A 25499-nucleotide genomic window follows, 5' to 3' on the forward strand; every position below is an offset into this window, starting at 1 on the left:
CCCGCTGGGGTCTGAACGAACTTCCTCCTGGTTCCCATCTGCAGAAAAATCTGCTCTAATTCATCAGTCAGTTGGATCTGTCTGATCCAAACAGATCAACTGAACTCTGTGAGTGTTTTACCCTGCGCAGTCCGGTGTGCGCTTTTACCAGGATTATTTATTTATTTATTTATTTATTTATTTATTTATTTTTCGTGGTTTCGCTTCTCCGAAACGGACAGATGTTACGTTTGCAGCTCCTCCAGAGCGCCGCTCTCCTGGGTAACGGGCACCAAGAAGGCTCCATTTGTTAAATCCGCTGGATGAGTTACTTCCAGCGGTTTCTAATTCTTCGCAGTCCGCAGTGGTTGAGCAGCGGACTGCGCATGTTACAGTCTAATTAACTTTTGCATTGTCCACAACGTTGCATTCTCTTTAGTTTTCTCTGGTTTGTAATGGAGACTTGAATTTAACGCGCCATTTCAACCAAAGGTTTGTAATGCGCTTCCTAACCAGACGCTCCAAAGCGTCCGGTCCATAACTCTTCAACACGCCGTCAGCTCCCGGTCAGAAAGACGCATTTAGTTCAGAGTCCATGAGATGATATTCAGAAAGGATTTTTAAATTAATTGGTTTCAGTTGCCTCTGAGACTAAATCTTTGCGTAAAGTTTATCATGTCTGGCCATGTGACTTATTTGTTTGCTTACCTTTAAACACTGATTTAAATATTGTAATTTTTAAACTGAGCCGTAATTTTACATCCATGGAAACTCAAATGTAATATTTTAAACTTCAATACATAAAATCAGTTATTTAACAATATGAGGTGGTGTTTAATGTATTTTTAACATTGTATTTTTATACATTTATGCTAATGGTGCCCAAGTCTAGTTTTCCAGAGCTACCATCTGCAGCTTTAGATGGATTCCTTCTCTAACACACCTGGACCATTGACTCATTATAAGCCTCTACAGAACTGAATGAGGGAAGTCAACCTTTTGTCTGGGGTGTTTTAGCAGGGATGCACTCCTGATATGTACCGTCAATGTGGCCCGTTGAGGGGGGCCAATATGCTGAAGTGGCCCTGGTGAAATTGAGTTTGACACCCCTGGGTTAGAGGATGCGCTGTCAGTTGCGCCTTTAAGTTTTCTATTGCCTATTTGTATATTCAGTAAATGGGGAATTGTCGCCCCCTTCTGACTGCTGAGGGTACAGGCACTATTGCATGTCCATTTATCCTGCACTAAATGAAGGAAATTATTCAAAATCTGGGCAAAAAAATTTAATATTTGACCGTTCCTCTTTGCACAGTCTCGTTAAATCTTCCAAAGTCTTGGATCCTCCTTTATAACTGAATCTATTCGGCTCATCTTGCAGATTCTGAATGATTTTTGTAAGATTTAAATAATTTCTGTGTTGATTTGGTGATAATGCAGATAAAAGCCCCAGGGATGACCGATTTTTAACGTTTCTCATAGTTGTCATCACGTTTGTTTATTTAAAATCTACTGACATTTCAATGATATACATTTTAACAATATTTCTTCAGGCTTTGGAAAATAAATAATCCTACAGCCTTACAAGTTCAGAATCAAGGCGCAAAGACAAATCAAGTCAAGCATATTGAACAAAATAATCAACTAATGTGAGTCTAGTTAAAACTAGACAGTGATGATTGCTGATTCTCGCTTTCGATTGGATTAATGTACTCAGTTTAAAGGTTGGATTCTTCTGAGATGTTCAGTGTAAGATTATGCTTAAAAGTGTTTTATTTCAAGGCGTTTTACACATAATTTGTCAGAGATGACAATAAATGTGAGAGGGGCAGTGTAAGTGCATTACAGAGAAAAGCCTAAAAGATTTTATTGCTTCTATAAGTAAATATGTTTTTCACCACAGCTTCTGTTAGCCATTTGATCTCAGCCAAAGTTATTGTTTTATGGGATGTAAATGTTCTAAATTAGAGGTACAGAGTAACAATGAGACACTACGGCAATTACAGGCTCCAATTATACCTCTGGTACACAGTTAATCACTAGTTCTCACAGTTTTGTTTGTGCATTGCCGTTTCGTATTTCAAACACGAGTCTGATGTTAGAGCGTGTGTGTAGGAGAGTCTGGTTTCCCTACAATAACAGGCTGACAGTTTATGCTTTATCTTTTTTTTCCTTTTTTTTATGTGCTTGATTGTAAAAGAATGAGCAACACTTATGAAGAAGAGTAGCAGATTAACTCAGAGTAAACTTCACCTACCGAGAGAGTGTTTGTTAAAGTATAACAAAGGAAATAAACACGGAATAAAGTGAAATTGTTTAAATTACACTCTGATTCCTTTCATTTGTGGGTGTTTTTTTTATTTGAATTATCTCCAGCTTCTTTAATGTGAGGATGTGTAAGAGTTTCACCACCGGGGGGCAGCAAAACACCAGAGAGAAATCCTTCTGCATCTGCACCTAAACGGATGGCAAAAACGATTCATATTTGGAAAGATTGCTAATTGGAAATGTGGAAATTTGGCAAACAAATGTTTTGATAAGCGTTATTCAAATCCAGTAGATCTTGGTCCAGATTTTCTCCTTCAATGGAAACCAGAAAACGAAACAAAAGCCTGAATAAATGAATTGAAATAAAATGAATTCATAAAGGTGCAAGACACTGCACAGGGGAGCATTCAGGATCCAACTGTGCTTCATGATGCAAATTCACCTGAGTCTCCTGGCGTTTCAGTTTGAGGCACTATCAGCATTCAGACCTGGGAAAAAGTTTTTCTTTATTTTACTGGCAAAAACATAAAATCACTGACATTAAACAAAAGTATTGTTAAAGGGAGTTGTAGCTCTGAAATGAAAAGCACCTTTTGGTGCGACAGTGGTGACATTTGAACGTTTCTTGCTTTTTATTTGAATCGTTCAGTAATCTGTCAGGTACAAATAGGCTCATTCAGTTTCTCGTGTGTGTTGGTTTAATATTTTAGGGGTGTATAATCATCACTGATGGTTTAAAGGGAAGAGCTTCGACATTAACAATCTTAAGATGGAGATAAATGAACTAAGTTACAGAGAGAATAACATCTGTATTGCAAGGTGATTTTTAAATCTAATGTCATCTCATAGAAAAAGCCTATACCTTCCTGACTTGGATATCTTGACCTAGTGCATCCAGAAGGAAGAAATAATTGCTTTATGGTTGGAAATCTGTCCAATATAATTGTTTTTTTTTTGTTTTTTTTCCACTATCCTGTAGCCTGGAGTCGAAGAACTTTGAGCTTTGCATTTTGCGCTTCACTTATTGCGATTCTCAGAACCCCCCCGCCCCCCCAAAAAGAAAAAAAACAGTCATCCTCATACAAATTTAAAGCACTGTGCCAAAAAACACAGCTTATATCTTGTCTTTTGGATATCAAAAACAAACCATGAGGCCTTAAAAGTTAGAAATACAACAAAACCTGCCATTCCAGTAATTGAGGTGTATGTCAAACGTCAGAATAAGGAATGGCTACTTGAACACGCTGCTCGTCTAAACTTGCCCAGTTTAACAAGAGTCAGATCAACAGTTTGAAGGCTTAAAACAGCTCCAACTGTGGCAACCGCAGCAAGACGAGGACACAAGGTTTATCGTGATGAGAACGTTAAAAAATCTGCAAAAAAATAAATACTGTTAGCGAACAGCAGCTAAAAGTGGCACATTCGGATCAGCAAGTCGATGTTTACCCATGCGTTACTCTAGATATGCCAGGAAAATGTTGTTTCTGCCTATTGCAAACATGTGGAGTTTGATAAAAGCTACTGATATTTTAACTGGTTGTTAAAATGCTCCATGGAGGATCTGCTGTAAAACAAAAGGCCCCAATACCCTCCGCTAAGTACAGAGGGGAATCTGTGCTGCTGTGGGTTTGTTTCTCTTTAAAAGAATCTTTGTGTAATCTGTCATCCTGAAATCTGTCAAATACCAGGAATTTTGAATAAATCTTGGCGGAAACTTCCAGAAATGTGAAAATGGATCAACATTGTGTCTTTTAAGAAGATAATTATACAACTTACGCAATCAAAACAAAACACAAATGCTTCACCAGGCAAAAAATAGATAAAATCAACATTCTCCCGTGGCCATAATAACAGCACTCAGGCCTAAATATGGTTGATAACTCATACGGTTTGGTAAAAATAAAGAAGAAGAAAGCATAAAACGAGGAACAATCTGGAGAACTTTGAATTGTCAAAGGTCACGTCACTCTCTGTAAATATTTGAATTTTAATAAATGCAATAGAACAAGAGCATGTGCTTTCTTTCATTCTCCAATCATCTGTCCATTTCAGTGTGAACAGGTCAATGACGACAGCATGCATGGCTGCAGCACTTGAGCCTTGGCTACAAAGGCAGGCGGTAGTACATTAGGCACATCAGTAATGGAAAATACGAAAGCCATTAGTCTACTCTATATTGTTCAGATCAGTTATCCCTCAATATTTTCTCAGTATTTGTGACAAGTGAACAATCCAGTCCTAAACCACTGACCCATGCGCTGCAGGGACAGTCTCTCTGACATCCTGTAGCTTATTCTGTCAGTAAATCTATGAACCTCGTCTGAATCGTAATCTTTATTCTGTTATGCAACACTTTCTGTCCTGGGAAGTCTTGTCCTTTTTCCACAAAAATGGCAGTGCCACTAAATGGAGTTATAAATATGAAATCTCCGCTGGCATGAGTTTGAAACCAGCTTGTTAGAGAGAGTTCTCCAACACCTCATGGAGAACCAAATTAGGGAATATTTGAAGGAAGCAGAGAGCCAGACATTCGTAGAGCGAATGCCAAGACATTAGTCCATTCTGGCAACATGTGCTGTTTAGCATTAAAGCCACATGTCGGATTATAACCTACCTTTTCCTTCCTATTTGTGATTTTAAACTCTCAAGTAACACTAAACTGTGTTGTCTGTCATGCTCTAAAGTTAGATCTCTTCACAGAAACACACCGAAGACTTTTTAAACCACACCTTGTTGGTACTTTGTTAGACCACTTTTTCTGTAGAATTGCCTTAATCTATCGCTGGACACATTTAACAAGATGTCTGAAACATTCTCTGGAGATTATGGATTTTTTTTACATGAATCCATCACCCGGTTGCAGTAGAAATGTTGGCTGCACATACTGTACATGATGTAAATCTCCTGTTCCACCACACCCCAAAGGGTCTCTTTTGGATTGAGATCAACGACGTACAGAGAATTTATCGTCATGTTCAAGAAAACTCTCTGAGATGATTTGAACTTTGTGACATGATGTATTATCCTGCTGGAAGTGGCCATTAAAGGTGGGTACATCGTGGTACAGTCCATGGACTGTTCTCACATTACAATGTACAGAGTCAGCATGAGATGAATCTAAGTTTTCACCAAGTTCTCACCCAATCATCTAAATCACTGGTGTCAAATTCATTTTCATTTTGGGCCATATTCATTTTGAGATCTGAAAGAGACGATTTTGCCGTAATGTATTGTCAGAAGCCGTTACCAATAAATAGCCATCTCTGCATTTAATAAGTACTTTTTAAAATGACATGAGGATAATTTGAATGTATACAAATAAAAACTGCTTTTATCTGAAAAAGAAAACAATGTTTAAGGAAACAACTGTTATCTTGAATCCTCTCCGATTGGCCAGATTTGGCCCTCAGGCCTCAAGTTTGACACTCGATCTAAATGACACGGCTGTAATCAAGACTCGTTGGACTGGACAGCTTTTGTTCCAATCGTCAAATTTAGTAAATTCTAGTATTGGTTTTATATGCTTGGCTGACAAGAGCAACACTTTTGTGAACTTCTGTAGTGGGTGGTATTCTATCCACGTACAGCAGCTACTGTATGTTGGGGTTTTTCTTAGCTACTTTTGCCCCCCCGCCGCCCTTTTTTTTCTGCCACTTTCTGAAAATATGAGAGATATTGGTGTGCTAATCCCAGTAGATGAACAGTTTATCCGACTCGCTGAACAACACATAACTAATTTGGCTGTTTAGCTTCAGTCTCTGAGGGTTTGTAGCCCTGAATGCTGTAAAATACTTGGTTGATTTTAATGACCTGTAATTACAAGGCTCCTGTAGGACTTGGTTAACGGGTTGACAAGCTCATTCAAGCTTTTAAATCACCAGTAACACATCTAAAACTCATAAAACACTGATCTAATAGACGTAGAGCTGCCTGACCTTGGTTTCCGATGCCCCCTACTGGCTGACCACTAGAATAAGATGGCAAAGAACTTAAACATGCTTCAGATTCCTTCAAATGTCGAAATGTTTGGTCTCTCCTGACGGGAAATGAAAGGAATTCTCCAGATATCAAAAAACAACACACCCATTTATGAGACTGTTGCTCAATGAAACGACCCTGCAGTGAAGAGTGATGAAGAGTGAAAGTCCATCTGCTTTCGATAGAGATATTAGCACACCTCACATATGCAGCCACTTAGCATTCCTTATGTAAATGTAATGTAAATCACTGGAGTTTACCTTTTATGAGCTTCAATATGAAAATGCACATATGTCCCTAATTGGACCCATATTCATGAGAAAGCTGTATGGGAATTGGGGTTTGCCTGGTCCACAAAGGAAGGATAAAAATGGTAAAAAAAAAAAAAAAGAAAATTTAAAGAAAGCCTTAACACAAGCCAAGGTTTTCTTTTAATGTTCTTACACACGTAGATAAAAATACCGCTGTTTAAAAAGTGGGTTTCAACTCTGATCCCCTATGATATAGAAGAACTGGAATGTACTATAAGGCATGAATACTGTACGGCACAAACCCCCCATGCGCTCGCTGCACCTCTCTTCTTTATTCCAAATCTGTAACAGATTGGGTTTAGTCTGACTGGAGGTATGCAGCCACAACACCACATGTAGGGGTCTCCATAATCCCCTCTGCCGGGTATTAGAGCTCACAGCATGGGCATTCCTTTAAAGACCTTGCAGGAATTACCAACACGTAATCTCCACGATCATCATTTAGTTTATTTTTTATGGTTGTCTACTGCGGGGCGGAGGTGGGGGTTCATCTGTCGCTTGTAGGGAACTGTGTGGGACGATGTGCGGTGCCATCTGGTGAACACACAGGGCAAACCGATGGAGTCTTCTAACCCAAGTATCCTAAACAACATAAAGCTAAACCACATGTTTCAAAGACCTGATCTGGTGGCTGAGTGAAGTATGCGGTTCCTATAGGCCTGAGGTGGAATACATTGTTTATGGGGGGGTTGTGCTGAGTCAAAACCATCATCACGGATCTCTGTGATAAAAGGCCTGGAGTATAAACAGCCAGTGGAATAGAAAGAAATCGTTACTGCATGCTTGTGAGGGAAGCTTGATTTGACAAATGTTATCTAATTTTTTATTTATTTATTTTTTTTGCAGAAGAAGTATGTTGAGAATAAATAACCCACTACTGCAGCTTTGCAGTGCTTTTGTGTTCCAGTCACACTTTAATGTTTCAGATCAACTCAATCACCACGTTTTAGAGCTCTACCAGGCTCAAGCTCTATTAAAGTTACAAGAAATGACTGAAATAGAACTTGTCTGACAACATGAAGTAGGCTAAGAAAGGGGTTCCCAAACTTTTCCATGCCATGGTCCCACTAGCTTCTGGTTAGGGAACAACTCAAACACTTACAAAAAAACAAAAAAAACAAAACAACAACAACAACAACAACAACAACAAAAAAAAAACAGCCATTTGTTGGCAATAAATTCTATTTTTTGGTGTTTCAGAAACACCAAAATCAGAAAACTTCTAAATGTAACACCTAGCAACCCCAGCGCAGCTCCACACATCACCTAGCTACCCAAGCAGAGTTCCAGCACACTTTCTCAGCTGGTTTTACTGCTGTATGTGCTGTACAATGGCTGCTGGAAAAGGCAAGCATTTTGCTGTTGACTCATCATCCAGAAACCTTGCTGAATTGTTGTTGGTTGTGCAGGAGGTTCTACTTCTACTTTTCAAAGAATTTAGACTGCATAATTGCGCATCTTTTTGCAGTCGTTTATATGTCGCCAGTGTAAACGTTGGGGTCAGGGAGATGTGGCCAGCAACAGCTTATTTGGATTTAAAGTGACAGAGTTCCCAAAATAGCTCATTCTGAAAGGAGCTCAAAATAGGCAGAATTGACCCGAATAAAATGTCTTTATGCAAGAATGTTTTTGTGCATAAAATGTAATGAATAGACCTATCCTAACCTCTTAAAGGAAGCATAATAGGTCACCTTGAAGCACACTTGGGTCATGTAGAAGGACAATGATCCTAAGCGCATCAGCAAGTCCAAAGCTGTAAAAAAATTAAATGAATTAGAACAAAATAGAGAGCATTTTTTACACAGGGACATAAAAAAAAACTCTTTCCCATCGATCACAAACATTTGATGATAGCTTATGTTGCCAAAAGGGGCACAACCAGTTATTAAGCTTAGGGGGCAATTACGTTTTTAGAAGGGGCCAGTTTGGTTTGGACAGCCATAGACTTCCCCCATAATAAATGAAATAATGATTCCAAAACTGGCTGCATTTGTCCGATTTTAAAATGTGTTTGATGACCTGAAACATGAGAGTGTGACAAACACGGAATAAATCTGCGAAATGTCAGACACTTTCTCACAGCGCTGCAAATGAAATGCATATCCGTATGTGGAGATTAATTTCTTTCAGCGGGTTTGCTGATATTCTTCTTCCAGATGTGGTCGGAGCCAAAAGCATTCGCTTCACTTTCTTCAACATCGTTTCACCCTGGAGAGATCAATAATTTACAACCTAATGGTTTTATCCCATTGATAATCTGAATGGATGTAGAAAGGGAAAAATCAATCAGCTAAATGCTGGCTAAGAGGATTTGAGTGGCAGAGCGGGGGCCGTCTTCCCCCCACTGTAATAAATGAGGGGTGGCAGAGCCCATATGGACACACAGTCAACCATGAAGACTCAACCCTAATTCAGTCTAACATTTATAGAGACATGGCCTTGCCTGTGCTGTGTTTGATTTGTGTGTTTTCTTTCCTCCGTTTAATGACGCAACATATTATGCCATAAAATTGTGTAAGAACATTCGGTGAAAGATTTTTTGTCTAACATTTGGGAATAAACTGCAACAGATTTCAAATAAAGTGTTGCATAACAGATTTGTAGCACTGACACGTCTGTCTTTTTTAGAGTTACCGTCATCTGGAGAAAGCGCAAATATTTAAGCTTTGTTAGTACGATGACAGAAAAATAAAAATAATGAATGGTACAATTTAGATGTGGACATTAAAAAGCTCTGCACTGTTTTCCCAATTTATCAGACCTAAATTACCTGAGAAAACATAAAAAACAGTTTACAAATTACAACTTAATTAATTAAGAAATACTTACCTAACCTTGTGAAAAAGTAATTTCCCTCAAAACCTAGTCACTGGTTCTCCTGCCTTTGGCTCCAAAAACTCCCCTCCAGCGTCTGTGGTAGCTGGCAGTGAGTGTTTCCCATTACTGTGAAGGAATGAATATGTAAATATTGTTTTTTATTCAGCAACATTGCAAGGTTTTCAAGCATGAACAGTCTGATTTAAGAACAGACTTTGACTAGGTCACTTTAAAACAATTATTGTAACTTTTAAACCACTCAGAGGTGGATAAATTCTAGGGACATTTTGGTCTGCTTTGGTTTTTGCCTTAGACCTATCCCATGAATGCCATTTTATTCTTATTGTTAACTCTGACCCTACTTCATATTGTCAGACGGTTCTATTTAGGAAATATTTGAATTCTGCATCATTGCAGCTATTTGCTGTAGGACATTAGAAAAGCAGCAACTTAAACCTCATGGGAACCATTGATTTAAACACTGAATCGTGCTTGAGATACTTTTATTAATTTTTGCAGAGAAGCAACTGTTTATGAAAGACCTAACAACTACAGGGTGTGTGTTGAGTCATTTATTTCAGAGGGCATTGCTTAAATCCTGGCAGTTAAAAGATACCATAACAAAATTTAGAGACGTGAGTCATTAGCTGTCAGTGTCTGATGAGCCTGAGAAAAACTTCAGCTCTTGTGGCCTATAATTGACTTGTGAATAGGAAGAAGCAGCCATTCACAAGAAAACCCACATTCAAACGCAGTACTTCTGTATACGTGACTAACATCCAAACCAAAATAAAACATTTTCCTCTTTTTTTTTTCTTTTTTTTTTGAACCAGTGAGTGACCAGTACAGCCAGGCATATTTTAGAGCTCGTTTTCCATCCACTGAATCTGCCAGTTTTGTCATTTGCTAACAATTACCAGTTGCTAATTAGGCAGCTTTAGGTCTTGTAAATGCAGTTCAAATACAGATATCCTTTCTTTTCACACTTTAAATTTCTCATTTAACCACCAACCACCCAGTTTTAATAGGATTTAATCTAGGTCAGGTCATCGGGGTGATCACATTAGACGTCTGTGTAGCTACTCTAAGCAGTTAAGTACTTGGAAGCGTGCGATGGAGCATTGTGCTGCATAAATATAATATTACTGAATTATTTTTCACTGCACCACAGCTTAGAAAAGTATTAGCGAAAGAAAAACATCCAACCCTGACATCAGTGTTTATGCATTAAGCACCCGCCGCTTCTCCTTCTAAATATTTCCCAGTATATAGGAGATCGTACAGTTTCTACAAACGCTCCCTGCATTGGAAAAATATTCAACATGGCTCCTACAGACAGTTATTAAATGTAAAGAATCACAAACTAATTGCATGATTCAATAAATGTTGCCGATCTCAATAATCCTTGCAATCTACTAAAAAATAAATGCCTGGACTATAAATTTTAGGATCTTAACAGAAATGATGTATCCTGAAAAACATTTACAAAACACCTCTAGAAATTTTAAAGCATGGACTGCTGATTGGTGTTGGGAGGAGGATGAATCTGTAAATCTCTTACAACGCAAACTGGAGTCAACAGTCTGCTTGTAAATCAACAAGTTTGTACAAATAGTGATGGCTTGTACAAGGATTAAATTTTCAATTGCACCATTACAGGCTAATTTATTAGGTACAAACAGTGAATCAATCAATTATATGACAGCAATTCAATCCATTTAGACTTCAGCAAGACTCTTCTTGCTTAAGTTGCGAGTCCTTGCATATATCAGTGGTTTAGGCTTGTGTTATGTTTTGAGAGACATATTTTTAGCACACTTTGGAAATATAAAGTATGAATTAGGTATTATTTGCTGCTGTACATCTCCGTCTCTTTGCGGTCACATTGTAGCAATCTATGTTTCTTGTCACCAAGTGAAAACATCTCAAACTGGTTTTTTGAATGCGTCAGTGAGTTCATTGTTCCCCAACAGCCTCCTCAGTCACCAGATCTCAGTCCAACGGAGATTCTTTGGGATCTGGACAAACAGGAGATTTAAACTGTGACTGTGCACCTGACAAATCTGCAGCAATGGCATGACGCTACGTCAATGTGGACCCAAATCTCTGGGGAATAATTCTCACACTTTGCTAAATCTGCGTCGTAAAATGTAAGGCTGTTATGAAGGCAAAAAGGGAATTCAGTCTGGTAGAAGAAAGGTGTACCTAATGAAGTGGCCTTGCATTTCTGCATTAAGGTAGAATATTTGAGAGTAATATAATATAACATATAATCATTTACATTTCCTTCAAAACACTTGACTGTCATATTTGTTTTATGAAAATGTTGCCTATTTAGTTTACTGTTGAACAGGTAAAAAATTAATTTTTGACCCATAAGTGTTTTTGACTTGAGATATTTGGCCAGTGTGAAAAAAAGTTGGGAAATCTTCTCCTGTTTTAGGTAAAGACACAGAATTAAAAGGTTATAAGGGAAGTAAAATACGTAAAAGCAAGCATTTCAAGATTTTTTAAGTGTTGGGTTTCACTGTGTCAGAAATTAATGCACTGGATCAATCAACTCTATGAAGCGGCATAATGTCGTTTTCCCTAAAACTAACAAAGTAATATTAGTTCTAATTGATAAATTATGTTACCTTGCTCCAACTAAGTATGGTGGTGAAACCAGAGCAAACACAAAGTGAAACAATAAACAGAATGTAAAAGTGCATCAAAAGGAAATGAGGAATCAAAAATAACGTTCCGGTGTGATCTCACTTGGTTTGTGTCAGTTTTGCAACTTTTCTCTACCTTGTTGTTTGGTTATTTGCAGATTCTGGTCTGAAGTTTCACATTGCTCTTTAAAATCACAACATTAGCTCAGGAGAACAGAGGTTTTTTTTTCTGTGCCTAAATGCCTCCCTCACCCCCAATAAACTGTAATCAGCATCTAAAACTGGCATTTTGTATTTTCTTATTGATGATCTGAAACATTCAAGTTTGACAACAAAGCAAAAACAACAACAAAAAAAGATCTATTGGGGGGGCAAACACTTTCTCATGACAGATGTCTCGCCCTCCGCAGTTCTGTTTAAGTTGGAGGTCAGTTTCTCTTTTCCAGGCATTCATTTTTTATTTTTTTGTCTCACAGGTGCATTCATTATTGAATTATAGGAGTGCAGGTTGCACCTGTTTGCAGTAAAGCCCACCATTTAAACTGCTCAAAGTCTGAGATGTGGGGTGACAACGTTCAGCTGGTGTTTGCAATCTGTCTGTTTGAGACTGACAGTTTACATTAAACTAATTATTATGATTATATGGCTTCCATATTAACGCAGGTTGTTCATCTCCTATGAATGACTCACAGCATGCAGCTGTAAAAATACTAAACGTAGCGCTGTTTTGGTGTATTTGGCTTAGTTGGAGAATGAACGCAGCTTTGCTCGATAACTCAAAATAGAGAGAAGACCTTCACAATAAATCGTCCACCTGTTTGCATTATTAATCGCGGTATTTTGTGTCAGCTGTGTGTGAGGTGGATCAAGCTGTAAAGCGTTTGGTCCTGCCGTTTTAGCACCACAGACATGCCTGCTCGGTAACTTAACGTTCAGTGTTATGACGCCCATAAAAACCGAGGTGTGGAAAAGCATTTTAGGAAGACTAACAACCTAAAATTCTTTGGGACAAATGGTGTGAGCAGGTGTGGGGGCCGCAGCCTGCATGATCAGAAACCATAACTCTGCATTGGGCTTCGTGTACTAAATGGCACATCCATTCAGTCTATCAGGATGCACCACATGTTGAGCGGTTTCCCACTGTGGTCAAACACTCCGAGCTGGACCTCAATATTCCCTTGCACAGTTAAAATCCTCTGTAAGTAAAAAGGAAAGTCAAATCTGAGCGTCATTAAGGGATCTGTAAACCACAGGTTTCCTGGACAGCTCTGTCAAGACCAGCTGTGCATACATCAGAAGCTGAATGATATGTGTACACTGGTGAAGACAGCGGAGAGAAGGAAGGATAAAGGAATAAAAGCAAACAGAAGGACACGGACATGTGACAAAGAACATGTCCTTAAAAAGCATTAATACCACACGACCATTTTCATACATTGCTACATATACAAATCTAAGTGTATCCTATTTGGATTTTATCATAAGATATTGCATAACTATAAAGTGGAAGAAAGTTTTCAAAATGCGCTTTCCATGTGTGATTAGCCACCAGGTTCCTTCAGGAGTCGCCTAATTGTTAAGTAGAGTCTGGACGTGTGTAATTTAGTATCAGTTTTAAAGCCAGTGGTTCTGTACAGGCCTCAAAGGTTTGTTAGAGAACACTGACGAGCAGACAGAATCAGAACGACCAAGGAACACTGCAGACAAGTCAAGTTCACATTTTGTACTTCCATTTGAGTCTACACTCACCCAGCCATTTTTGTTGCAACAAGTTAATGTTTTTTGGTGTCTGGAAAATTTGCCATTCAAAAACTTCCTAAAAGCCTTCTAAACAAGCACTGCCCCTCACCTTCTAACCCCAGTGAAGCCCAGACCTGTTACCTAGCAACCCCTGAGAAGTTCCGCTGATCACCTAGCAACCCCTGAGAAGTTCCGTTGATCACCTAGCAACCCCTGAGAAGTTCCGCCAATCACCTAGCAACCCAGCACATTTTCTCAGCTGGTTTTACTGTATGGCAGTATAAGGACTGCTGGAAAAGATAGGATTTTGTTTGTTTTGTTGTTGACTTACTATTCAGAAATCACTTCCTACATTCTTGTTGGTTGAGCAGGAGGCCTTACTTCCACTTTTCAAAGACGTACACTGGTGTAATTGCGCGAGCGAGCATAAATGTTGAGTTTGGGGGAGGAAAGAGTGTGCAGCTGCCTCCTTGTATTTAAAGTCACAAGAATCCCTAAATCAGCTCATTCTGAAAGGAGCTCAAAGTAGGCAGAACTGAGCAGACTGAGAATGATTTTGTGGAAAAAAAAATGTAGGGAGCATGGTCTGTAAACCTATCTAAAGCATAATAGGTCACATTTAAACCTCAAGCCAATAGTAAATCTGGTAGGTGAACCTGTTGATAGAACTACTGTTAATAGTGGATTCCACCATCCTGCCTTTATAACTGAGCAGAAAGAACTGAACCATTGTTGAAACAAAGCCATAGAGTCCTGTTTGCAAAAAAAACACACGTGGGGGACACATTGGTCAGATGCTATGAAATTTGAGACGCTGGTCAGAGTTGATGTGAAGATGAGCTCAGCTAAATATAGAGTGATCCAGAAGAAAACCTGTTTAAGGGTGAAAAAGAGTTGGAACTAGTCAGGGATTCACCTTCTTGGAGGGCCGTTACCCAGAACCTAAAGTCAGACCTACAATGGGATGTTTTCGATTGAAGCATATTCATCTCTGATCTCCGACCAGTCTGACTAAGGTTGAGCTGTTTTGCAAGGAAGAACTGGCAAAAACATCAGTTTCTACATGAGCAAAGCTAGAAAAGGGTTACCACAAAACACTTGCAGATGTAGTTGCAGCAAAAGACTAAGTATAGTAGACTAGTCAACACTTAGTCTACAGAGTATTGACTAAGAAGTGTCTCATGCAGAGTCATGTTTTTATATAAAAATACAATTCAAAACATGTTTTATAGAATTACACACTGGTATAACATGGTTTATCACATAAAATCGCAACAAACTGTCAAATTTGTGGTTATGATCCGACATCAAATCTCAAGGCTGGTGAACACTTTTCAAAGTCACAGAACATGAAGTGGGGGATGGGAAGTTGTAATCAATCTCTGAAAAGAAAGTTGGACAGTGTGTCTAAAGTATACTGGCTTAATAAGCAGATCCGTTACCATGTCAACAGCTCTCAGCAGCTCGGCATGGCTGCTTCATCTGTCCTTCCTCACCTTCCAGATGCTGCTCTCCCAGTAAAGAGGTGAAAGGTCGCCAGGTGCTTCAAAAAGCCATAGAGTCAAATTTCTAAGATGTGGAGCAGTTGTTGTGTTTGGGTGAAGCAAGCGTAATGTTGATGCAGTGTGCTTAGAGCCCACACAGACAGAACATCGTAAATCCATGCTGATCATCGCTATTAGCAATCAACGGCTATCTGGGTTAGCCAAAATCTGCTTTTATGGCATTAGACACTTGCCAACAAAAATCCATAATCCCAGAATCCTTTGCCTTTTACACATTAGCATCAATTCAGTAAATCAGTATTTAGTCTGCGCAGTAAATCCACAACAGACCGGTTTTTATTCATAGATGGTTTTTAGGGACTTTGTTACAATTATTCTGTCAAAACTAGCATTCAAGGCATTCAAGATACAACTAATGACTTTTGTTGGAGGTAGTAATGTTCCCCTTTATTATTACTGTGGCATAGATGATTTAACTACCAAATAAAACAGGTTGCCACTGATTTTCTGGACATGCTGAACAATTTCAATGACCATACGTGTGCTGAATGTGTGGCACTGCTATTGTATTTCTACTACTGATGCTCAAATGCAGCAGTTCTGACCTTATACGAACATTATTTTATCTCACGCAACATTATGGAAATGCTTTTAGCTGATGAGGACTCACTCACCTCAGCATCCAGGAATCTTAAAGAGAAGCTACTGGCATGATCTATTCTGAATAATTCAGCAAATATTCATCAAACCTCACCATAGTGGCAGCACTGTAGAAAACTGGGGAAAAGCACCTGCAATGATAAACAGAAATGAATGGATGGAAAATTTCAATAAGTTAGCATTCCTGATAAGCATTCCTGTGTCTGGTAGTAACGAAACGACCTATGAGAAAGCCTTATGTTAAACCTATACTGGTTGTCTAAAAAGACACTTTGACGCTATGCATACCAATAATCAATCAGTAATCATTACCAATAATAACTTGGTTAATTTTGTTGGAGTAGAATTGATCTGGAGAAAACATTGAAGAAAGATTTAGCGATAAAACACTGAATACAACATTTTGAACTTTGACTCTAGTTTTATACATTTGCCTGTCAAACACTCACATTTAGCAGTATTTCGTTTTTGAGCCCGATAGTTTCATTTTATAGCACAATAAAGTAACTATGTCACCTTCAGTTGTTATAAAAATGTTGTATATAACAAACATGACTTAAAAGAAACTTGACTTTGCAATTTAACACCTTGAAATTGGGCTACTGCCTCTTTAAGAAACTCCTATTCTTTCCAGATGTCATCATATCAACATTCCTCTATCAAGTGTTTCCAAATGTTTGTTGGAGCGTTCGACTGAGAAGCAATTAGCTCAGCAGATGCGCAGTTCCACAAGGTGTTTGCTAATTGCTGCTGCTAGTTTGAAGGAGCTGAGTGGGGGTGGGCTGCTCTGTAAGGTGGAGGCTCGCCTTCTACAAACCCAAATGGTTGCCTGAAGAGATTCAATAATTTCTCAAACATGCATGAAAGAATCACGGTAACACTCCAGGTATGTTTAAGATGAGGGAAAACATTATATCATTATGTAAAGCTCAAAAAAAGTAAATTTTACATAATGCTGCCCCTTTAATATTTTCAAAGTAGTGCGAGACTGAATCTTTTTACTTTTCTGCTCTGAAAAATAGCTGCCAATTTCTGTTATTTTCTGCCAGTAGAAATCACATTTAATTCACTGGCATCTCTCAGAATTGAGTGCATCTGTTCCATTATTGTGATGAGCATTTAGGACTGCGAAACAGATTTCCCTGCTTTGCCCCATCGCCATCCATTATGCAAACCGGCGATAAGGTCAGTTTATTAAGTCTAGACATGTAGCCCTCCATCATCCGCCCCTTGCTGTGCAAACTGCAGTGACCCATATTAATAGATTTGTAATCAATATTTCTTCTGGTCCAGAATGCAGATTTAGACGGTGAAGGAAATTGTGCCGTCCACTTTAAAATGTCCCAGGGGAACTTTCATGGCCATGCACCAATTAGTTTTACTGTCAATAACAGTAATGCTGCGGGACACTGTGTTTCTGGGTGAGAGGAGAGAACAGATAGAGGAAGGAGGGAAACATGGTGAAGTGCACGCCTCATTGTTAAGGACTTGTTACACTGACAAGAAGGATTTGATCAGACATAGATGTACACTTATTGTTGGCCGGGGTTGCCGTTGAAGGGCTTGTGTCATGGGGCAAAACTGCACAACCCTCGAAGATAATGAGTAACGACGTCTTATAAAAGGTCAACAAACAAAGCAGCAGCCGGGAAAACACAGGCCATGTGATGAGATTCATTAGGACGGCAGCAAGAGCCGGCTGGAAGAGGATGAGGGGCAAATTCCTCCGCTGCTTCCCCAATGAAACAGGTGTGTTTCTATAAGGAGGGCAATGTGGGGAACAAAAGTGCTGCTCTTATGTGATCCAGGCTGGTCACACGTGACTACATTCTGACCTTTGAGTAACCCTGGATTTCATTAAGTAGGTCCTAAGTAGCATACACGTCCCACAGCTATTATCGCAGCAATTTAATGTTGACTGTGGCTGTCACTAAATGATCCCGGGTTGAGGATGTTTATCAGCTGTGTGAGAAGTTTCAGAGGGTTTTCAATGCTGATTCAGCTGCGCAAACATGTTCTTGCTTCTGGAAGAGCATCTAATAAAATATTTCAATAAACAACACAAAGAGTGTCATTTTAAGATGGCATTTTTATTCCGAGCGTCACAAGTCCTTGTCTCTTTAAAAGAAGAAGGAAAAGCACATTTGATCCCTTTAACTCAGATCTAATGACAACACACAGCTTTGGTTTCCAGTTCAGGAAACAGAGGGTTCCTGTTTTTCACTCCAAGCTCTATTGTTATCCTACACACAAGTTCTCGTTCTCTTTTTTTTCTCCATATATTTCACATGCTAAACAGCCATCACTTACCCACATCTTGGTCCCTACATAGATATTTAGAAGCACCACCTTCTTATCAGAACCTTTACTTTCCTAATACTGACAAATTTACAGAGATAAAGTCAACAGAAACCTCCATCAGTACTTTTCCTGTTTTATCTACCCTTCTAATCCGTCTGTCTGCTTGAAATCAATATCTGCATTTTGATGAACCATAAAATTATGTAAATTGAAATTACAAAAATAAGTTCACTTAAAGGAAACATAAAAATAAATAAATTAAAAGAAAAACACTTTTCGATGAAAAGGATAAGGTGGTTTTTCAGACATTGAAAGTCACGTCACGTGATCAACAACTGGATGTTACTACTGGGAAAAACACCAAAGAAAACAACAGGAAGTAGTAGGAGGATTAAGTTTTTTGTTTTTTTAACAAGGTGTACTTAGCTTCACTGGAGCTCTCACAGCATTGAACAGTTCATAAAACGTTGTGTGTTATTTGAACATGTTGAATCAGACAATTTCCCCAAAAGGCCGCTTACGTAGCCTCTCTTAAGTGTAAAGGTCTTGATATTATTGATATTAGCACAATGGAAAAAATTAAGAGGCCACTGCAAAATGATCAGTTTCTCTGATTTGACTCTTTATATTTATATGTTTGAGTAAAATGAACATTGCTCTTTTATTCTATGAACTACTGACATGTCTCTGAAATTCCAAGCAAAAATGTTGCATTTATTTGCAGAAAATGAGAAATGGTCAAAATAATGAAAAAAGATTCAGTGCTTCCAGACCTCATATACTGCAAAGAAAACAAGTCCATATTCAGTTGGAAACAATAATACAAATATTTTAACCTAGGAAGATTTCATAAATCTATATTTGGTGGAATAATCGGGAGGTTTTCACTGGGGTTCAGTGCAGTGGACTTTTAGTTTTTTCCAGAGCTGTATAAACAAAGATTTGTTCACATGCAACCTGAAAATGCAGCTAGTCTCTTTTCTGTTCCTGGTCTTGGGGTTCATGAGTCACCTAACTGCTTTGTTTTCTCGCTAGCTGTGTGTTTTCTTGTTTTCGTCAGATTTGAATGCATTTCTGTGGGAACCAAAGGTGGTGTGTCCATGTTGCTGTGGTGCTAAAGGTGTTTGATGGGATTGAAGTCTGGATAAGCAACAGCTGGATTTAATGCACCATTAAGGTCATCTGTTGTTCAGGCTGCACCTGCAAATCCCCTGATTTCACCCCCCATATTGAACCCCCTCCCCTGTCTGCTCCTCTCCCCTCTCCTCTTTCCTTCACACGCTCACTCACCCTTTCTTTTCATTGCTGTTCCTCTCAGCTTTCCTTCTCTTGTCCTGTCAGCCGTGACCCCTTCTCCCTCCCCTACTGTTTCTGCTTTCTGTCTTTTAATAATAATATTAAAAAAATATCAGCTGCCACTGCATCGGTCTCTTTATTCTACATCCCCTCCCCCTCCTTCCCTCCTGTTTTGTTTTACTCCTGTACGCCTCCCTCTCATTGTCTCTCTCTGTCTCATTTTCTCAGTTTCGGGCCCCTCCCGCTCGCAGGCTGTCGTGTTGTGTCTGCCAGGCCTTCTCGGCCGGAGCGCAGGTTTCCTGAGTACTGGAACGGAACAAGAGCTGGCAGGGAGACGCACTGAGAAAAGCCAGCTCGGCCGTTCCCACTGAACGTCACACACGCTCGGCCTCCTGTTTGCCGGACCCAGCACACGCAGTGATGGATCCAATGATCCTGCGTGTCACGGGTGATCCCACCTGGATGCAATTTATCTTGTCAGGGCAGCAGAGGAGGCTGACCTTGACAGTGTGATATGTACCATATCCCATATAATGACATGGAGCAAGTGTGTAACATGTTGAATGCATTAATTCTCCATTTTTCTCCCCCACAACTTCAGCTGAAAAATTGGGCATGGATGTTAATAATATAAATAATAAGAGCCATAACTAAACAAACACTTCCAATACCCAACTTTCTAAGTAGCTTTCCATTTTATTTAAGTGGAATAATTAGTGATCAGTAACTTACAATGTGAGGCCATCATAAGGAAAATGTTCATCCAGGTAGTTCACTGCAGTCTAACAAGAACGGATTATATCTAGGGCTGTGGCTATTTAATAATTTTACAAGTGCATAATCTATTAAATATTTCCTTGATTATATAAGTTAGTGGACAGACCCACATTATGCAAGGAAGTCCTAAAGTTTTGTTAGTTGAACATCTTTTGTAAGAACTTTGGAAACTCACATGTACATCCCTACTCACAATTTACATTCAAATATGTAATTCATTCTTGGATGGAGTAACTTTATTGCTTATAAGAACTAATTGTTTGGTGCTTTGCCAAAGTATGAAAACCCCTTAAACATTTTTAAACTGAGTTTGTCCTGTCTAAGAGCATCGGTGTGATAATCCCAAACTTTTTATCTGTGCTCCCTTGCAAAGAGTAAAATCATTTGAGTTTCTGCTTTTTTATAGACAGGCTGAAACTTGTCAAGGTTGTTTAAACATTATCTGATTTTCTCTCTGAGGCTGTTGGATATCTCTGGGTCACCAACGCCCGACTGCACAAAGTTGTGAGGCACTTTTTAAAACCTGCTCATTTGAAGTTTCTATAATTCATCTCTTTGCTCCACAAGGTGCATCCCGACTCAGGTAGCTCAGACATAAACTAGATGTGTATTCAGGCATTTCAACTTTTCAAGAATTAGAAACGCTGCTACAAATAAAAACACTAAACAAGATCATCTCTTGCGTTATTGTAGTATAGTTCATGTCAGAAATGAATCATAACTTCTTAGTATTGCCAGATTTCGGCAGCACTACAAGCTGTTTTCCTGTCGTGCCCTTTAAAGTCCGAGTAAACAGAAGAAATAGACTCTACCCCTCTGGCAGACGCTCAGAATGTCCCTCACACTATTAACACTAATGCAGACAAACATAAACACCCCTGTCCTAAGAATAACTCCCCATTTTCTCTCCAAAGAATGATGTTTATTTCTCAGTGGCTGCTCAGCTTGCCGCTCTGCCCGGCTCACTGAATTATGTTTATATCTCCTCCAAGTCCTGATTCCACCCTGGAGAAATCTGTGCCCTTCTGCACCTGGGCAGTTTACCACCCTGAATGAACAGGCAGAGACTCAGATCAAAGAACAGAGCTTCCCGCAGACCCCTAATTATATTGTTGTTGGATTTCTTTCTGAGAGAAAAAAAAAAGAAAAGAAAGAAGGACATTAGCCTTCATGGATGGCTTTTACGATTTGCTAATGGTACCTAATTTTGAAAATGGCTTTTGTAAAGCAAGAGGGTCACATTGAAAAAAATTAGAGGTCTTATGTAGGGTGCCTTGTTAAAGATGCAGTCGAAACAAGCTGTCTTCTTTCTCGCAGCTGACTGGGTGCGGCTGTTGATATTACATCAGTGGTAAAATTAGCACAGCAGAAATGTCTGTCTGACATCTGCTCTCAAAGGTCTCTCTGATGCTCATTAACATTACCAAAAAAAGGATATATAAAAAAAGTAAACACCTGTGATATATAAAGAAATAAATTCCTTTAATTTCTTTTAATAATATAAAAATCATCTCGGGAGTTTTTCAGGAGTCCATACAGACAACAGGCAACAAGTTTAAATCTGATCTAGTTTGCATGAAGATATTATAATAAAACAAAAAGAGTGACATAAAAAGGAAATGAATGGGTAAATATATAAAATTCATTATATTTTATATTAAATTATTTTAATTTATCATGCTATATTTGAAATTACAGTAATATTCATCTCTCTCTGATGAACACAATGCCCACCTATGGCCTACACAGTGTAAGCTATTTTGAAAAAAATAAAAATAAAAAATCGAAATTTATTTTAACTACAACCTTCTTGTGTTTTCTTTATTTTAAAAATTGTAACAATTACCATTTATCTTAAAATGGCTGTAGATACAAAAACATGTACGTAATGTTTCTTTTATCATTTCTTTATTTTATTTAAAGTTTATGTATTTGTATATTAATTTTTCTAAGCGATAATTTAGATTAAAATCTCATTACTTGTGGCCCGTTAAGAGCAACGTATTCGTCACTGCATTTCCCATAAGGCGTCGCGGAGTGCGACGTCATTATTCTGCGCAGAGCTGAGGTGGCGTTTGATAGAAGGTAATCACACTAGACTTTTCTTTAAAACGTTAATAACTTACAGTGATATTGAAGCTCTAACTTTATTTTCATTACATTCATTTTTTTTAGTTTAGCCTGTTTCAACTGTTCGGCTTATTTGTTGTTGTCTTAAAAGCGTATTTTATCTCCATAAGTGGATGCGTTGCTACGTTACCGTGCTAACAGTTCGTCTCCCTGTCAGGCTCTTCGTTGCTGAAATATCCATCATGACTAAACTCCTGCAGTGGCTTTTCGGGGTCTCATTACTGGGCGCTGTGTGGGCTCTGGTCGCTTTCGACCTGCTGGAACTGAGCCTTCCCCGGACCTACAGGGAAGTGGCCTGGCCCATGCCGCTCTACCTGCTGGTTTCGTTCGGCTGCTACTCCCTGGCTACGGTGGGCTACCGGGTGGCCACCTTTAACGACTGCGACGAGGCGGCCAGGGAACTGCAGGAGCAGATCAAGGAAGCCAAAGAGGACCTGAGGAAAAAGGGGTTAAAGATGTAGGACGATTATAAGGAACTCTTTAGAGACTGAATGGAGAGACAACTTGCAAAGCGGGATGTTTATAAAAATCTGTTGCTTTTTGGATGATCATGGAGCTTCGTTGTAGTCAGCAGGTGCGACCAGAACATTAATTTGAATAAGATATCAAATATTTCTGGTCAATATCACGTTTTTCCCGCTTGACCATTAGATTGTGTTGACTGACTGAGAACTTTTGTGTGAGACACAGACCCATGAACTCAAGTCAAAGCTGCAGGCCAGACTTATTTTGTAAAATTAATTCACTTTCAGTATATTTCGTCACCTAAACAACAACTTGTCCTGGTCATTTTTTTTGTAGCTACTTTGTTTTAAATCTTTACATAATTAAGATAAAGTATATTCTCCTGAGACCCTGTCCACATTCTTCTGATGACATCACACAAGGCATAAAGAAACCATTCACGGTTCTTTTGAATATGCCTGTTTGCAATTTTTAAGAGTGGTATTGGCCAGGAAAAATTAGGGTTTTCCTGGCCAATACCAATTTCAGTGTTTTGTTTTCTCATTAAAACGTTCATTGGTTAGTTTATTTAAGAACTAATACATAAAAAAGAACACACTGGCCCAGTTTTAAAGGCAAACAAACCAGATGGTACCTCCAAGTTTTGTGTCGAAGCATGTCATTTTTTTTTTTAGAGTCAAAAAAACTGTTAAAGGACATGCTGCTGGATAGTTAGAAACTACTCAGCCAGTAGCATACTATTAGTTTTAATGAATAGGGACCAGTAATTCTGTGTTGTGAATACTATTGTAATTAGTGTTGATTTCCTCAATATTTCTGGTTGGATTGTGTCCCTCACATGCTAAATACATCATCGAACGTTTGCAGTATGTTATTAAAAACCTGATAAATGGAAACCAAAGGTTACAAGTAAACACTGGATCTTATAGGAATTTCCTGGATTCTTGTTTCTGTCAGCTCTGAGATCATCCATTTTAAATGTGGAACTTTGTTGTTCTGTATTTGTCAAAAGCTGAATTCTTGTCAGAGCAGATGAACTAGGATTTTACCTGTAAAGAAGTGTACATTCCTCTGTGCAGTATCTGAAATGAGGCCCTGAGGCGTTGCTGTGGATTAATTAAACAGGAGTTTATTTTCTCAGTTGGTGTCCCTTTGTGGGTTTGCAAGACCTGATAATTTGGTGTTTTGCCCAAGTATGAGCCCCTCTTGAACTTTTCCTCTTTTTATGTTACAACCACAAACTTTAGTGAGTTTAATTAGTTTTTTTTTATGTTTAAGACCAAAACCAAGTGGCATGCAAGAAAGGGAAATTAATATATCAAACTATGAAAGGCGCAGGATGTGTTTGTATTCAGTTTTCCTGACTAAAGTATTTACAGAGGCCTGTCTTTTGTATCTTTATTGTAGCCCTGGCTGTATTTTGTTATTCAAGGATTACTCTGTATTTAGCTCCGTCCATCTTTCCATCAACTTAACCAGCTTTCCTGTTAAGTACCTAATTTTTAAACGGCTTTAGTAAAGCCATTTTCACAATTGGCTTTACCAAAGCCAATTTAGAGAAAGGAATCCCCTCAGCATGATGCTGCCACCTCCTTGTTCCATAGCTTAGGCTACAGTCTCAGTTTTGTGGAAGTATAAGGCGCTGCTTCTTGCTCCCTTTTGAACACTTTTTGTTTTACGGCCTTCCACTTTACGATTCTGTGCTGCTTCGTGTTGATTTATCACAAATTCCCATCAATGTACGTTGACGTTTCTGGTTCCAACGTGGCGAAACGTGGTGTAGTTCAACAGGCATCGATCCTTCTGCGAGCCACTTTATGTTTGGGGAATGAGAATGAATCCGACTATGAAACTCGTGAAGTAATCGATGTTGGCAGTTTCATATCTTTGGTGTGAGCCCTAACAGGCTGCCTTTGCTCATTTTAACTGAGTCCCTGCTGCGTAAAAACAAAGCTTCGCCTGTCCCAAGGCATCATTACGCGGCTTCAAAAGATCCAATAACTTCTGAACAAATGCAGGAGAATTGGCAGGTCTGCCTGTTGTGCTGTTTGGCTGCAGCCCCATCAAGCCTCGTAACGTTCTCTCATCCCCCCATGAATCTGTGCAAGCTGTTGCTTGAGCAGACTGGATGAAAGGCAACCAGTTACTTACTGGAAAATCTTCTAATCTGGCAAACACACTGAAGCCTTCTCTTGTTAGTCAGATATGTTCTCACTTGTAGCCACATATAAAGGCTTTTCTCCGTCCTCATTCTGCCCTTAAATACATTTTATTTCCACAAACGAAAGGATTTACGATCTTAGGCTAAACATTTTACAGAGCATGCAGCTTAAAACGGCATTTTGGTGTCTTTTCCTTTCGTTCCATTACTAGAACACACATAAATCAGATTGCATTTGCTTAATAGCAGGTCAGAGCGAATGCAGTCAGATACAAAGAGACATGACCTCAGATGTTGCAGCCTATTTCTGTAAAATTGAGTCTGTTTGATCTGTAGCCATAATGAAGTGAACTCCTTCATCCATAAGCCACAACATTTGAGAAAGAGGAAACACCCATTACCTGGAAGTAACTTTATTGAATGGAGAACAAACTTGTTTAAACCAAAAATTCACTCACCT

General features: G+C 38.9%; 1 protein-coding gene and 1 long non-coding RNA gene across 2 annotated transcripts; one reads left to right on the forward strand and one right to left on the reverse strand.

Annotated features, from left to right (window-relative positions):
- Nucleotides 1-9368: 9368 nt before the first annotated feature.
- Nucleotides 9369-22610, reverse strand: LOC107837260 (uncharacterized). The gene is made up of 3 exons (XR_001663275.1): nucleotides 22544-22610; nucleotides 16004-16040; nucleotides 9369-9476 (listed from the first exon to the last, which is right to left on the reverse strand). It is a non-coding gene; the product is annotated as an uncharacterized LOC107837260 (long non-coding RNA).
- dpm3 (dolichyl-phosphate mannosyltransferase subunit 3, regulatory) lies at nucleotides 22261-24018 on the forward strand. Its single transcript, XM_007561493.2, has 2 exons — nucleotides 22261-22368; nucleotides 22571-24018. The coding sequence occupies exon 2, from the start codon at nucleotides 22596-22598 to the stop codon at nucleotides 22872-22874; it is 279 nt and encodes a 92-aa protein (XP_007561555.1). The 5' UTR covers nucleotides 22261-22368; nucleotides 22571-22595; the 3' UTR covers nucleotides 22875-24018.
- Nucleotides 24019-25499: the final 1481 nt, after the last annotated feature.

Source organism: Poecilia formosa, unplaced genomic scaffold (assembly GCF_000485575.1).
Source record: "Poecilia formosa unplaced genomic scaffold, Poecilia_formosa-5.1.2 Scaffold127, whole genome shotgun sequence".
Lineage (NCBI taxonomy): Eukaryota > Metazoa > Chordata > Actinopteri > Cyprinodontiformes > Poeciliidae > Poecilia > Poecilia formosa.